This window comes from Gekko japonicus, unplaced genomic scaffold, assembly GCF_001447785.1.
Source record: "Gekko japonicus isolate JY-2015 unplaced genomic scaffold, Gekko_japonicus_V1.1 scaffold606, whole genome shotgun sequence".
NCBI lineage: Eukaryota > Metazoa > Chordata > Lepidosauria > Squamata > Gekkonidae > Gekko > Gekko japonicus.
The window spans coordinates 778,254-791,331 of NW_015172024.1; the positions used below are offsets into that span (position 1 = coordinate 778,254).

At 39.9% G+C, this 13,078-nt stretch overlaps 1 protein-coding gene across 1 annotated transcript in view; it reads right to left on the reverse strand.

The window, feature by feature from the left end:
* Positions 1–10,890, reverse strand: part of ARL13B (ADP ribosylation factor like GTPase 13B) — a 55,564-nt gene extending 44,674 nt beyond the window's left edge. Inside the window, exons 1-3 of the mRNA XM_015420525.1 lie at positions 10,758–10,890; positions 8,107–8,177; positions 3,431–3,680 (exon numbers count right to left, since the gene is read on the reverse strand). Of these exons, the coding sequence (XP_015276011.1) occupies positions 3,431–3,680; positions 8,107–8,177; positions 10,758–10,816 (380 nt within the window). The 5' untranslated portion in view covers positions 10,817–10,890. The remainder of the gene's footprint in view (positions 1–3,430; positions 3,681–8,106; positions 8,178–10,757) is intronic.
* Positions 10,891–13,078: the final 2,188 nt, after the last annotated feature.

The following is a 13,078-nucleotide window of genomic DNA, read 5'->3' on the forward strand; positions in this document are numbered from 1 at the left end:
CATTTTGCTAACAGAATTAAAAAATTGAAATTATTTAAATTTAAATAGGAAAATTTTCCAATTCAATTTTTCTTGAATAACCCACATCACTGTCATTTTGGTCCCCACTGGGGAGGAAAGTGGGGTACATATGAAGAAAATAACATACAATAAATCTCAGCCCACCCCAAATCTTTCAGTAGGTACTGAAAAATAATTTCAATAGCTCATATCACAACAATTCCTAGAATTCCCTTAATCAAAATGTAATTAACCAACACATTGTGTGTTGTTTTTACAACTAGAAAGCATGGAAGTAATGAGTTTCTAATCGGTCCTAAATATGTTTATTCAAGATCCGTTTTAAAAAGAAAATGCATACACAGATCATTGGTCTTCAACAGGTGGGTAGGAACCAGAAGTAGCTCCATGTCAACCTAAAGGGTCACACTAGTGAGAGTACCACATTTTACCCCCTCCCTTAGAAGAAGATTTAAAAAGAGAGACAGCACGGAAGAACTGAAGATTTTAAAAAGAGAGAGCAAGGAAGATGATCAGATGCAAAGGGGAAAAAACAGAACTTTACATTAAATCATCTCTGCAGAACAAACTTGCACTTAATAGAATTCATTTCCTTCTATTTAGTCAAGCTAGAAAGGAGAGAGGCAAGTCAGACAGAAACATGCCGTTAAAACAAATATTTGTGAGGCCCCTGTTGCTGTTTTGGATTAAATGTGGGTCCTGAATGCAACAGATACAGTAAACATTAGACCTTCAGAAACTTAGTCTTTACTGCAAACATTCCTTATCATCATACTATCCTTACTATCTGTCAAGATCTTAAACTTGAGGGTTTGTTATAGGCAGACTCCTTACATGGCATTCATCAGTTTCAGAATACTCTAAGGCCTTCAAGGTGGCATAGCTGCCTGGGAACAATTAAGGTTTCTTTCTGTGGTTCATATTACCTAAAAACTCATCACATAGTAAGCCTGACAAAAGACCCACTACTGTTTACATGTTAGAATCTCTAAACTACACAGTTAACATCGATTTATTTGTTTACTTAAGTCACTTGCAAAAAAAAAAAGGTTTTAAGAGAAGCATTAAACAAACAACAGACAGTATCTACAATTTAAGACACATTCAGCCCCCGCCACTGTTGCATCTCAAATAAGGGCCAAAGCATGATTACTAATATGAAGGTATATATGCCGTTATCACAAGATACATTGTATTGGGACGGGGAAAGACAGTACTGAATGGTATATATGAACATACTTTTTATTTATTTACAGCAAATGTACACCACCACTCCTACTTGAGGTGACTCATAATAAAACAAAAATATAAACAAACCATATTAATAAAAAATACAAGTTAATAACAAAAAAATGCCCACAAAAAGACCCATTGAAGGCAATTAATGGTACACAAAATGGAGCAGTCTAAAATTATATTGATAAAACCAGAAATTTCATTGTGGCACCTATTATTTTCAGCAATTGTTTTTACTGAAATGTCTCTCAGCAATAGGGATGGGCATGAACCACATTTTTGGAGTTTGTTTCATTTTGTGGTCAAGTCACTAACCAATACGAACTGGGAGGTTGGTTCGTGAACTGAAATGGTTTGTGATCCCTACTTTCTGCTCCCTGCCGCTTTCCATGGGGAGCAGAAAGCAAGGATCTCCAGGGGAAAACAGCTGAGTGGCAGGAAGCAGGGGCTTAAATGGCTCTTAAGTAACGTAGTGGAAATGAGTTTTCGAATAAAGTTTTAATTATCTGTTGCTGTAGTTCAAGGAATAAGCACAACAAACCATATGTACTGTCACTTGGAAAATTTTAAATTAATGTTTGGTATTGGTAAACACTAAGATATGTGGCCTTCAGAGAGATTTAAATATTCTCTCATTTGTTAACAGTGAAAACCTCAGACTTTCAGGAAATATTCAGTGAAGGCAATAAGCTCTAATTCTGGACTGTGGTGCTGTACTAAGTAAATTATCTATTCTCTTACAGAATCATTCATTCTAACTTTACCATCAACTTCAAGAAACAGCCTACAAACATAACTTCTTTTGTTTCACACCTAACCATTTTAAGTGACCTATAAAGGATGTAAACAGCAACATCAAGAGAATAATCTTTTTTAAAATAACTAACAGGTGTTTTTTTTATTAAATTGACAACTGGCAGGTAGAGTGCAATCACTCCAAACAAAAACTATCCAGTTACTATAAAAGAATCTTCATCCTGATTCTATAGTAATCAAGGAAACTGATATAATACAAAGCTTTATCTGCTAGAAATTCGTACTTATTCCGTTAAAATATACTTCCATATTTCCCTGAAAATATATTTACTGTAAATTAAGTGCTATATGACACTCACCAACAGACTGAAAACACAGGGCACAATTATAACTGCCAGTCACTGGCTGACAACTGCCAGGAGCAAGGGGAGGAGGACATGGGGGACACCATCACCATGGTGATGTTACATCACTTCTGGGGAAAACCCAGAAGTGAGTTATGTTGTGCTTCTCTAGGCACTGCTGATTCCTAGGAACATCATGCCTTTTTAGGAACTGTATGACATTACTCTGGGACTTTTCCTGGAAGCAACATAACACTGTTGTGCCAAAAGCATTTTTTACTTTATTTTTCTCCTGCCAGCTGCTAGAGCATTGACAGGCAACAGGAGTTGGGGGCAGGGGATCTCCCACCCCCAGCAGGGACTTGGCAATATTAGGCACAGTTCTGCTACAGTTGCTCTTTTGGTTTGAAAGGGAAAGTGAAAGATACGTATAAAGATAAGACGATAAAACTGGAAAGGAAGAGCCTTATACACCACCAGAGATCCTTGAAGGATATGCAGGATAAAAATTTATTGTACAAAGATATATAAACCATTTACACTTTTAAGCACATAATATTTGATGCTATCCAACTATTCTGTGCACATTTCCTGGTAAAAGGATTAGATATGTAGATACACTTAACTGTTGTGAAATCCATTGGGACTACTACAGTTCTGAGAAACTCGGTCCTGAAAATGCTTTGCTTGCACCCTCTTGTGTCAAAGATGTGTATCTCATTAATACTAACAAATCAGCAGCAACATGCTTATGCTATTCTTATGAAGTGTTTAATGTTTCATTTGATAAAACAGTGCTACTGAAAGTAGTACTGGAAGATAAGAACAGAAAGTGGATGTCACAGTCATTTCAGTGGAGTTTTGATAGAAAGTCAGTCTGCAAGGACGACCCCATCATTTCCAATTAAATTCAATAATAAATAATACACTTTAATTTCACTGATGTGTGAATCTCAGGGGAAAAATCTGCTTCAAAGACAGCTTAGAAAAAAGGATGTTTCACAAAATCTAAATGTTTTTAAGAAAAAATACTGTTAGTATTAGTATTAGTAGTTAATAAAAATGTTACTTACACTAATACAGGTTTCCCTGATACCTTCGGATGCTTTAGAACTTCTGACATGGTTTCTTTTGTTTCTTCCATTCTGTCCAGATCACTGGAATCCACAACAAATATCACCCCATAGGATTCAGCATAATAATTCTTCCAAATACCCCGGATTCGCTTTCCACCTCCCAAGTCAAAGATGGTGACTTCAAAACGTCCTTGTTTAAGGTCAATTTTAGAAAAGCCAACTGTTGGAGCCACATCCTCAGGAGATTCTGGAAGAAAACACCCAACAAAACAAATTATGAGAAATTGCCGTTTATAACCTTATATTCAAAGAAAATAAGTTAAAAATAATTCTGCTTCCATCATGCATTATCATGACTACTATCACTATTGACTACTAAAAGCACTTCTGTTCATAAAGGAGGGAGAGAGAATTTATGCTTCAGTCTCCCATCCCTCCTCTTGCCAGACGCAACACCATTATGGAGTTTCAAACACCAGGAGCAGCTTTATGAAGGGTGCAGGAAGATGCAGCAGAAAAGTCAGCAGAGCTCTGCTTTTGGTAACTGGATAAAAATTTATATGGGGGAACACAAATTTACTATAATGTATTGTCCAACTTTCTATCACAGTTACACCTAATAGTAAACTGGCTGGGCCTGGTTAGAATAATGAAACTAAAGCCAGGCCAAGCATATATTTATTTATTTTATTTATTTGTTCGATTCATACCCCGCCCTCCCTGCCGAAGCAGGCTCAGGGCGGCTTACACAAAATATAAAACACATAGATAACAGTATCAACAGTTGTAAACAATTTTTTGTTGTTCAGTCACACGGTCGAGTCCGACTCTTCATGACCCCATGGACTAGATCCCGCCAGGCCCTCCTGTCTTCCGCTGTCCTCTGAAGTTTGCTCAGTTTCATGTAAAACCTTCTAAAAACAGTCCAATATATAAAGTGCTAGTGAATGATAGATCTATACTAATATAATTTAGAGATGGCGGTACAATCCTGATGGTATGTTCAGAGGTCTTTCTTAGTAGTCAGCTCATTGATTAATTCGTTAATGCGGCGGGCACAGGCTGTTGATGGTAAAAAGCCAAGGGAAAGGGCGCTATACATTGGAGGCAGCACCATGATTGAAGGCCTGGTGGAAGAGCTCTGTCTTGCAGGCCCTGCAGAACTGTAAAAGGTCCCGCAGGACCTTGATCTCTTCTGGAAGCTCGTTCCACCAGAACGGAGCCGCCACCGAAAAAGCCCTGGCCCTAGTTGTAACCAGCCTGGCATCTTTGGGACCTGGGAGGGCTAGTCGATTTTAGGATCTGAATGCAGTGCTCTCTGGGGGACATGCGGGGAAAGGTATGTAGGCCCCTGACCATAAAGGGCTTTAAAGGTCAAAACCAGCACCTTGAAGTGAATTCAGTATGCTATCAGCAGCCAGAGTAATGCTTTCAGTACAGGCTGGATGTGCTCCCGCATAGGGAGGCCCATCAAGACCATGACCACCACATTTTGCACTACCTGTAGCTTCCGGATTTGAGACAAGGGCAACCCCATGTAGAGAGCATTACAGTAGTCCAGCCTCGAGGTGACCATCGCATGGATTACTGTTGCCAAGTCGTTGTGTTCGAGGAAGGGAACCAGCTGCCTAATCAGCCGAAGATGGTAAAAGGCTGACTTGGCAGTGGCTGCTACCTGGGTCTCCATTGTTAAGGAGGCATCCAAGAGCACTCCTAACCTCTGGCGCTGGCACCAGCGGTGCCCCCATCGAAGGTCAGCAGTGGAATCCCTACCCTTGGACTACCTTAGCTCAGGCACAGGACCTCTACCTTCATCAGATTCAATTTCAATCTGCTCAGTGTAAGCCATTCAGCCACATCTTGTAATGCTCAGTCCAGATCTTCCAGTTTAATCAAACTGGCCGCCCAACAACAGATAGAGCTGGGTGTCATCTGCATCCCAGCCCATGTCTCCAGACAATCTGGAGTAGAGGTTTCTGCCTACCGGAGGGGAGTCCCCAGGTATTCAGCAAAACATTTGTAACCTAACCAAATTAAATTAACCAAAAGGAAAGTAACCTGATGAAGACTAAATAGGCTCCAGAATGTTGAGAACAGTTGAGTGTCAATAAAAAGAAAAGGGTAAAACAGCCTGTTCAAATTCTGAAGAGACCTTCTTTAGAGAATCCTTCCAGGACATTCCTTTTAACAGCTGACTCCCCCTTTCCACCCTCCTCCTTTATAATTCTGTAACAGAGTTTACAGGCTAAGAACCACCAGAGCTCTAGGTGCCATGAGCAAACCTCAGGTCACACAGCAGCCTGGTTCTCAGAATTACCAAGGTCTGAGATAGGAGTAGGTTAAAATAAATCCTTTCTCAGGAGACTTTATAGGTCTCAAAGCGTGGCTTTTGTGATAAAGCAGGCTAATTTAAGTGAACGCTTAAAAAAAGGAGAGTGTGCCATCTTGGAGTCTGGTTTTCAGGGACAGCAGGCTAAGTTATTAGAATATCCACAAGAAGCTCACACTTTTACTCTGAAGTTCCTAAGGTTGGGAAAAGTCCAAAGATCCACCTCACAAATCAAGGCTGGGCTGATCACTGCTCTCTGCACTGCTACCTTGTTAACTGAAACATTATACCTTTGTGAGCCCAGCAAGCCCCTTTACTGAATAACCTTATCTCATCCAAGAAAGTTAACAAATGTCCCCCCTCTTTACTTCAAACTTCAGCTGGAATGACTGCTTTCAGACATCACATTACGGCCTGTCTGTCCAATGGTGGTTGGGATACTGACCACAATGGTCAAACTACACAGCATGCTATCTCGTTTTAAACGGCATTTTAAACCCCCAACCTTCACACCATCTGCTTCTCCCAATTCCACCCAGGTCACCAACATTATATAACTTACAATGCAATCCTAAGAACACTTTCCTGGGAGTAAGCTCCATTGAACAGAACTGAGTAGTATTCTCAGTAGCCCTGCTCAGGATTGGTCTCATAGTTAATTATCTGACCAAGGGAGCTTTGACTCTTAAAAGCTTCTACCCCAAACATCTTCTTTGTCTCTAAGTTACTGGACTTGAATCTAGCTGTTGTACTGCAGACCAACACAAATACCCTCTATAATGACAGTTAATTATATTTTAGAGTGGACTGAAAGAGTTTGGGTTGGGTATAAGAACGTTTAGCTGTGGCATTTTACATGAATTTTTAAAAATAAAACAGAAGGTGCTGAACACATTAACTATATAACAGTCTGACCTTTTATGAATTACAACCCAACCAACTGTGACCTTCAATATAAAGTAGTAGAAAACTAAAATAATTTAAGATGTCATCTTACAATACAACTAGAAGTTAAGTATATAGACCATACAAAGATCAGAAGCAAGATACCAGAATAAATGTTATGAAGATGATGAGGAAAGTTGATAAAAGTTTCTTTTGCAGCTGAAAAACTGCTAGATCAGATTGTCTCATAATTATGTATTTGGGTGCATCATTAATTTCCATTAATTAAGAAGGCAGTTCATTACCACTAGTCCCAAATGCAAGTTTCATCCAATGCAGAGCCTGGGTGCATGAATGCTATTTTACAGCAGCTGACAGAGAAATTTTGTCAAGAGGGATTTTAAGGTGGCAGGGATAAGAGAGATATAGCAAATTGCTGATTCCTATATAACTGCAAATAGAGATACGGAAGAATAATTAGAATCACACTTTGTTACATGCACACAATTTCCGTCTTGGACTGTTTTCCTAATTAAATCGCAAGTCAATGTCATCAAAAAAGTTATACCTACAACATTGCTTTTTGTCAAATTTACTATATATATACATTACTGGGCTTCAGAAAACAGTAGTTTTAGCATATACTGCAAGGGAAAGCATTGATTTTCTATCAAATGTTAAAAAGTAAAATGCTAATTAACCCAAAATACTATGATTTCTTCTTTGTTACAGTTCAAACAATTCTATGTCTGCAATTGCTCAGACCTCACAAATACTACCAAGTAACCCATTTTACAACACAGGATAAATATGATACTTTAACTTCCCAACAAATTGTTTTCCCTCTGTAAGGATATGCACAATAGTCTTGATTCAGGAGCTCTTTGGATGTGCATGAATGAACCCTAAGCCCAGAAACGACTTACCACTCTGTACCATGTCAAAGACAAAACTGTACTAAACAAGGATGTGTACATGGAGGTACCTCTGACTTTTCAGTAAAAGAGGAAGATTTTACTTGCATCTGTTACATATTTGCCCCATCCTTATTCATTGGAATTCAGGGTGGCATTTGTGATTCTCTTCTCTAGTCTTTCCTCACAACAATTCTGTGTGACGATTTGAACAAAAAGAGTGTGTGAAGGGCACAAGGTCATCCAGTAAGGACCTAATTTTACTACAGAACTTTATCAGGAATGGTCCGAATTATGTTTCCCAAGTGCAAGGGAACAAGTTATGCAGGGAAAGTGGGCTTAGGCCTCCTCCTCTGTGCCATTTTCCCAACCTGAAATGGCCCTGGGGAGTTGCTACACTGGAACTTCATGATTAAATGAATTTGCCTAGTCTAATATGCCTAGTTCTCTGCAATTCCCCTGGAAAAGTAATACTTTCCAGGACCTTTTTAAAAAAGCTCTTTTTAATACAGGATGAGAAAGTCTGGAATAAAGATGCCACTTACCTCCTTGGATTCCTTTCACTGTTGCAGTTTTCCCAGCATTATCAAGGCCCACCATGATTAATGTCACCTTCCTTTGAATTATATAAAAACAAAAATAGTATTTTCAGACTTTTCCCCTGAGCTGAATGTTACACTGCTTTCGAAAAACACTTAGAAAGCAACTAGGAACTGTCACTTCCAAATACCTATGTCTCCATACTTATGGGTGAGAGAACATATTAGGAAAATCAGAGTTAAGTGTCAAAATTTCTACCCCAAAAAACATCTTACATTGGACTGGTAATATTTGTGCCTGTAATATACAAGAAGTAACTGAATACCTAATGATTTTGTTAGAACACACATTCCTTTATATATAGAACTAAGGCATTTCATAACATGGAAGGATGAAAAAGAAAACCATTAAATGTTCCACCCAGTGTAACAGTAAACTAAATGGGAAAATTTTGCTCTAATACAGCACTCACTTCTAAAGACTTCCACGGGCATGGATATAACCTGCCCAACTAGTACTGTCTCTAATTTGCAGATCATCCCCTAACAAATGACACTGCACAAGCTCAATATAGGGCAAATAAACTTTCACTATACAGAACTTTTGCCAAAAGTCCCCTGCTTTGATTTCCGAATGGCACTTTTTATTTGTAACTTTCACACCCAATTGCAAAGGCCTATCTGGATCTGTTCCAATTATCTGTTCTTAAAACTCTTCCTGCTTGGCATATTGACTATCCCTGTTTAAGAGACAACAGGGAGTATTGCAAACTGTTCTGTTTTCAAGCAACACCATGTTTCCCTGTCCTCCGTTCTTATAGGTCCCCTACCTGTGTACCCTTCCCAATCACTTATACACTTTCTGCCCCAACTGTTTCCTTCCAATCCTTGGTTATCCTTTCCTTGACCCACCTCTCTGTAGGCCCTCTGTCATTATTGTTATGCAAGTCATTATATTAAGTGAAAATAGTGTTGGATTGTCTTCTACTTATTCAGAGACCAAGTCAATCTGCATGAAGGGAACTGTAAATTATCTTCCCTTACAAACAGGACTATTGTGGCAACTTAAGGCTAAGAAATATTTATTCTAACACAGTTTTCTGGTTCTAGCTCACAAATTCTTATATTAGAATAAAAACTGTTAGCCTTAAAATGCCACAAAATTCTAGCTTTTTCTGGAGCAGTAAACAAATATGTACGCCTACCCTTACAGTGTGTTTCATTGTGGCCTCTTATTAGGGAGTGTGGGCTGGTTATAGTCATAATGAAAGACAATTAGCCCAATTTTGGGTAAGTTACTGCATTGAAAAGGAGTACTGAGGCAGAAGACTACGTCTAATTTAAGCTCTGAAGGTTGCATGGAGAGAAGCAACCTGCAAAGTTTCATTTTGTGTTTTGCCACTTGGAGCATGTACCAAGGTGCCAGGAACTGACACATTAAAATGTGGTGATTTTTTAAAAATGCTTTAACCAGTTGTGTTAAAGAATCACAGAACAAAAAACTTAAAAGTAGGGTTTCAATATGATTTTCATGTTAATTGCTGGTTAACTTACACTCATTAGAAAGGGCACTCTGCACTTACATTCTCCAAGGCCATTTGTTACTTAACATGTTCTTAGGCTGAGCTTTGGTGGTAAAACTGGTATAGGAGCCGAGCTTTGGCTCAAATTTAAAGTGTTGGATGGGGGGGGGGGGAGTCAGATCTCCACCTTTAGATGTCAGCAAATCTAATTAGGTTTTTATTAGCTAATCAGAATACCCAGAACAGTAGCAGCAACATAAGTCCATATATACCTGCCCTTCTTTGAAGGCAGGGAATCTGCTCCCTTAAGGTCATCCATTCCCCTCCCTTTTTTGTTTTATTTAAATTTTACGATTCCAGAAGTTGAGTGGGCTATTAAATATCAGGATTTTGAAAAATAATTTTAAATCCATATGCAGGAAAGCAGTTATTTGTAATGAGTAAAAAAAAATTGTGAACACTTTTTTGTAAAGTTGTGCATCTGGCCATTAAATCTGACTTTGATAAATTTTAGACCCAGAAATGGGGAAAATGTACCCTGATCAAATATATGCCTTAACTATACCCCTCTCCTCCCAAGCAGAGATAGCACAAAATTTTATACAGTTCTTCACCCAAATGTGTCTGAAAGCTGTAACTACGCAAGTTTTAACACAAGCATTATTGTTTCTGTTTCAAACTGTCTGTGCCTCTGCCACATTTTTATTGCTGCTTTCGTCATTATTAAGTAGACTGATTTTTTATTGTGGTTTTATTTTAAAAAATTACACTTTACTATGTGGCCTGTCAGAATGACTTATAAAGGAACAATCACCTGTTGCAAGTTACTCTGAACAATAAGATGACCAACAATTAACAAGTGCCTGTAAGCGAAGCATTTAACAAAAACAGCTCCTTGAAACAAAGTTACCACTTCAACATAGTCCAAGATCAAACAAAATTTCAACCAAGGACCAGCCACTATCCAATTGCAGGGGTCTTCACTGAAATCAGGACATAGAGATTCTAAGTCTTTTGCTTGTTTTCTATGTAGAAATCACAGTTTTGGGACATTCTCTGTAACAGAATCTCTCTTGAAGACCAACACTTCAAGAAACGGTGAATGAGACTGTTCTAAACATTGTTTAAATTTACCTAACAGGTTCCCTCCACCTCTTTAGCCAGCTGCAGCAATTAGCCATCAGACTATACATCACTATGCAGTAGCCATTCAAAGCACCAAACGATTTACAGATGCAGTATGCAGACAGGTCCTGAAGATGCCGTCAAAGACTGTGCACCATACAACAAAGCAATTGAGATGCTGTCTTGTGGCTGAAAGAATGAGAAAAGTCACTGTTAATAACCACTTGTGATCAAGCTTGTTTCTTCAGCAACAGGAAAGAGTTCCTTCTATAAAACTGGCCAAACACTGTCTTCCATTGAGTTTCTTTCACACAGATGCACAGCTACCCCAGTGAAAAGTGCTGTGGCTTGACAAATAACATTTACACTATAGAAAACAGCAAGTGGAGCACTATGGCTGCAGTCACACATACAAAATAATCCACTTTCAATACACTTTCAGTGCACTTTCCAACTGGATTTTACTGCACTGAAAGTGGATTATTTATTATGTGTGATTGCAGCCTATAACTTGCATTTGGCCAGATATAAATGTTTTACCTCTAAGCAAAGCAACACACTACTAGATTGTCAAAGGGATTAGCAGATGAAATCTTGGAAGGGGGAGAAGTGCATCTATTTAAAAATTACAAACATGCATTTCTTCACTGGCAGCCTTTTGCATCAGGACAGAATGGATCCAAGATTTTCACAAGATTTTACAGCATACTGCTAAAATGCATATACTTTGCCTAGTTTGCAGACCAACTTTCCAATATTTCTAAGGACCAGCAAATCAGAACTACCTGTTTACATCCTTGAAGGGCACAGGCATGGTAGGTCTCTTATACACACACATACATACACACTACTATTCAGTCAGAAATCAGAGGTGCAAGATTTTTTTGAGGGTAGATTCCTATTACATTTTTATTCACGGCCACAAAATTCCTTCTGTAAAAAACTACTTGAGTTTTTTGCATGTCTGCTCGTGCCACATGGATTTTGTCACCTTACCCTTTTGAAAGTTGCTTTATGCATACATCAAAAAGTGTAAACAACAAAAACGCGACAGACACAAATCCAGCTTTCAACAAAGAAATGTTTACACCTCTCACTATGGTGTAAATCTCAGTGAACTCAACGAGGCTTACTTAAAAGTAGCCGAGGCTAGGCTTTGATTGTTTCTAGGCTGAACTTGCTGTCTGTATGCTCTGCAACACACAAACGCACCCTTGTCAGCCGACAATGAGCAAGCTCTGAGGCGCACGAGGGACAGGATCCCCACCCGCGACGAGTTACCCCTTTACCCAGCTTTCAGCGCCAAAGTCGCGGCGGAATGAGCGATGCCAGAGTCCGGCAACAGCTTTCGGCCACCCTCAGCAGCCAAGTCGTTCCACGGCTCACATCACAGCCAGCCTCACGGCAAGGCCTGATCTCCTCTAGTCGATATTACCCCAAAGCTGCCACGCAGGGCCTTACCAAGTCCTTTCCCCTCCTCTCACAGCCTCCCCCCCCCCCCCCGTGTACCTTCAAAGCGGCCACAGACTCAGACAGAGCGAGTGCCGGGCCTTTCGATCGGTCACGTGACAGCATTCCCTACGCCATCCTCCCCCACGTGACTCTGGTGGAGACCGCTCATTGGCCGGACTAGAGAGTAGTTCAATAACAACGGAACGTCGAAGGGACGCGTAACCAAGTCGGTTGCCAATGGTTACAAAAGAGCGATGGAGGGAGGGGCAGGAGAGTAGCGGGGGAAGCAAAGGGCCAATGGGAAGTGAACGATTTGGATTGATAGCTACCCGCCAAGGATTGGTTCTTAGAAAGGCGGGTATAGAATTCCAGCGAGAGCTAAGGGCCGGTGGTGTGGCATCCTACAGAGAGCAGGCTGTCTTCTCAAGTCTGCTTCAAAATATGCAGCCACCTTCGTTTATCAAGGTTAGCGTTGTGTATTCTGACTGGCAGCAACTCCCCAGGTTCTCAGGATGAGCATCTTTCACATCACTATTTAGCAGAGCTTTTCAGCCGCGGATTGAACGTGGGAACTTCTGCATTTAAAGTAGATGTTCTGCCACTGAGCCACAGCTGAGCCTCAAGGCTCAAAGATTTTGGGATGTACTAAAAGGAAGGACAGGATTGCAATGGGAGACGCTGGAAGGCCCATTGGAAATCATGGGAGCCAGGAATGTCAATTGACTTGCATGGGCTCCATTAGAAAACATTAGGGTACAAGTACAGTTGCAATAAAAATGCGGAATGGATTTTCCATTAGGGTCTCTGGGCTCAAATACACTACTCTGAGGATGGAATGAGAGACCACGTAGTGGAATGACGGCCCCAGGGTGGAGCAG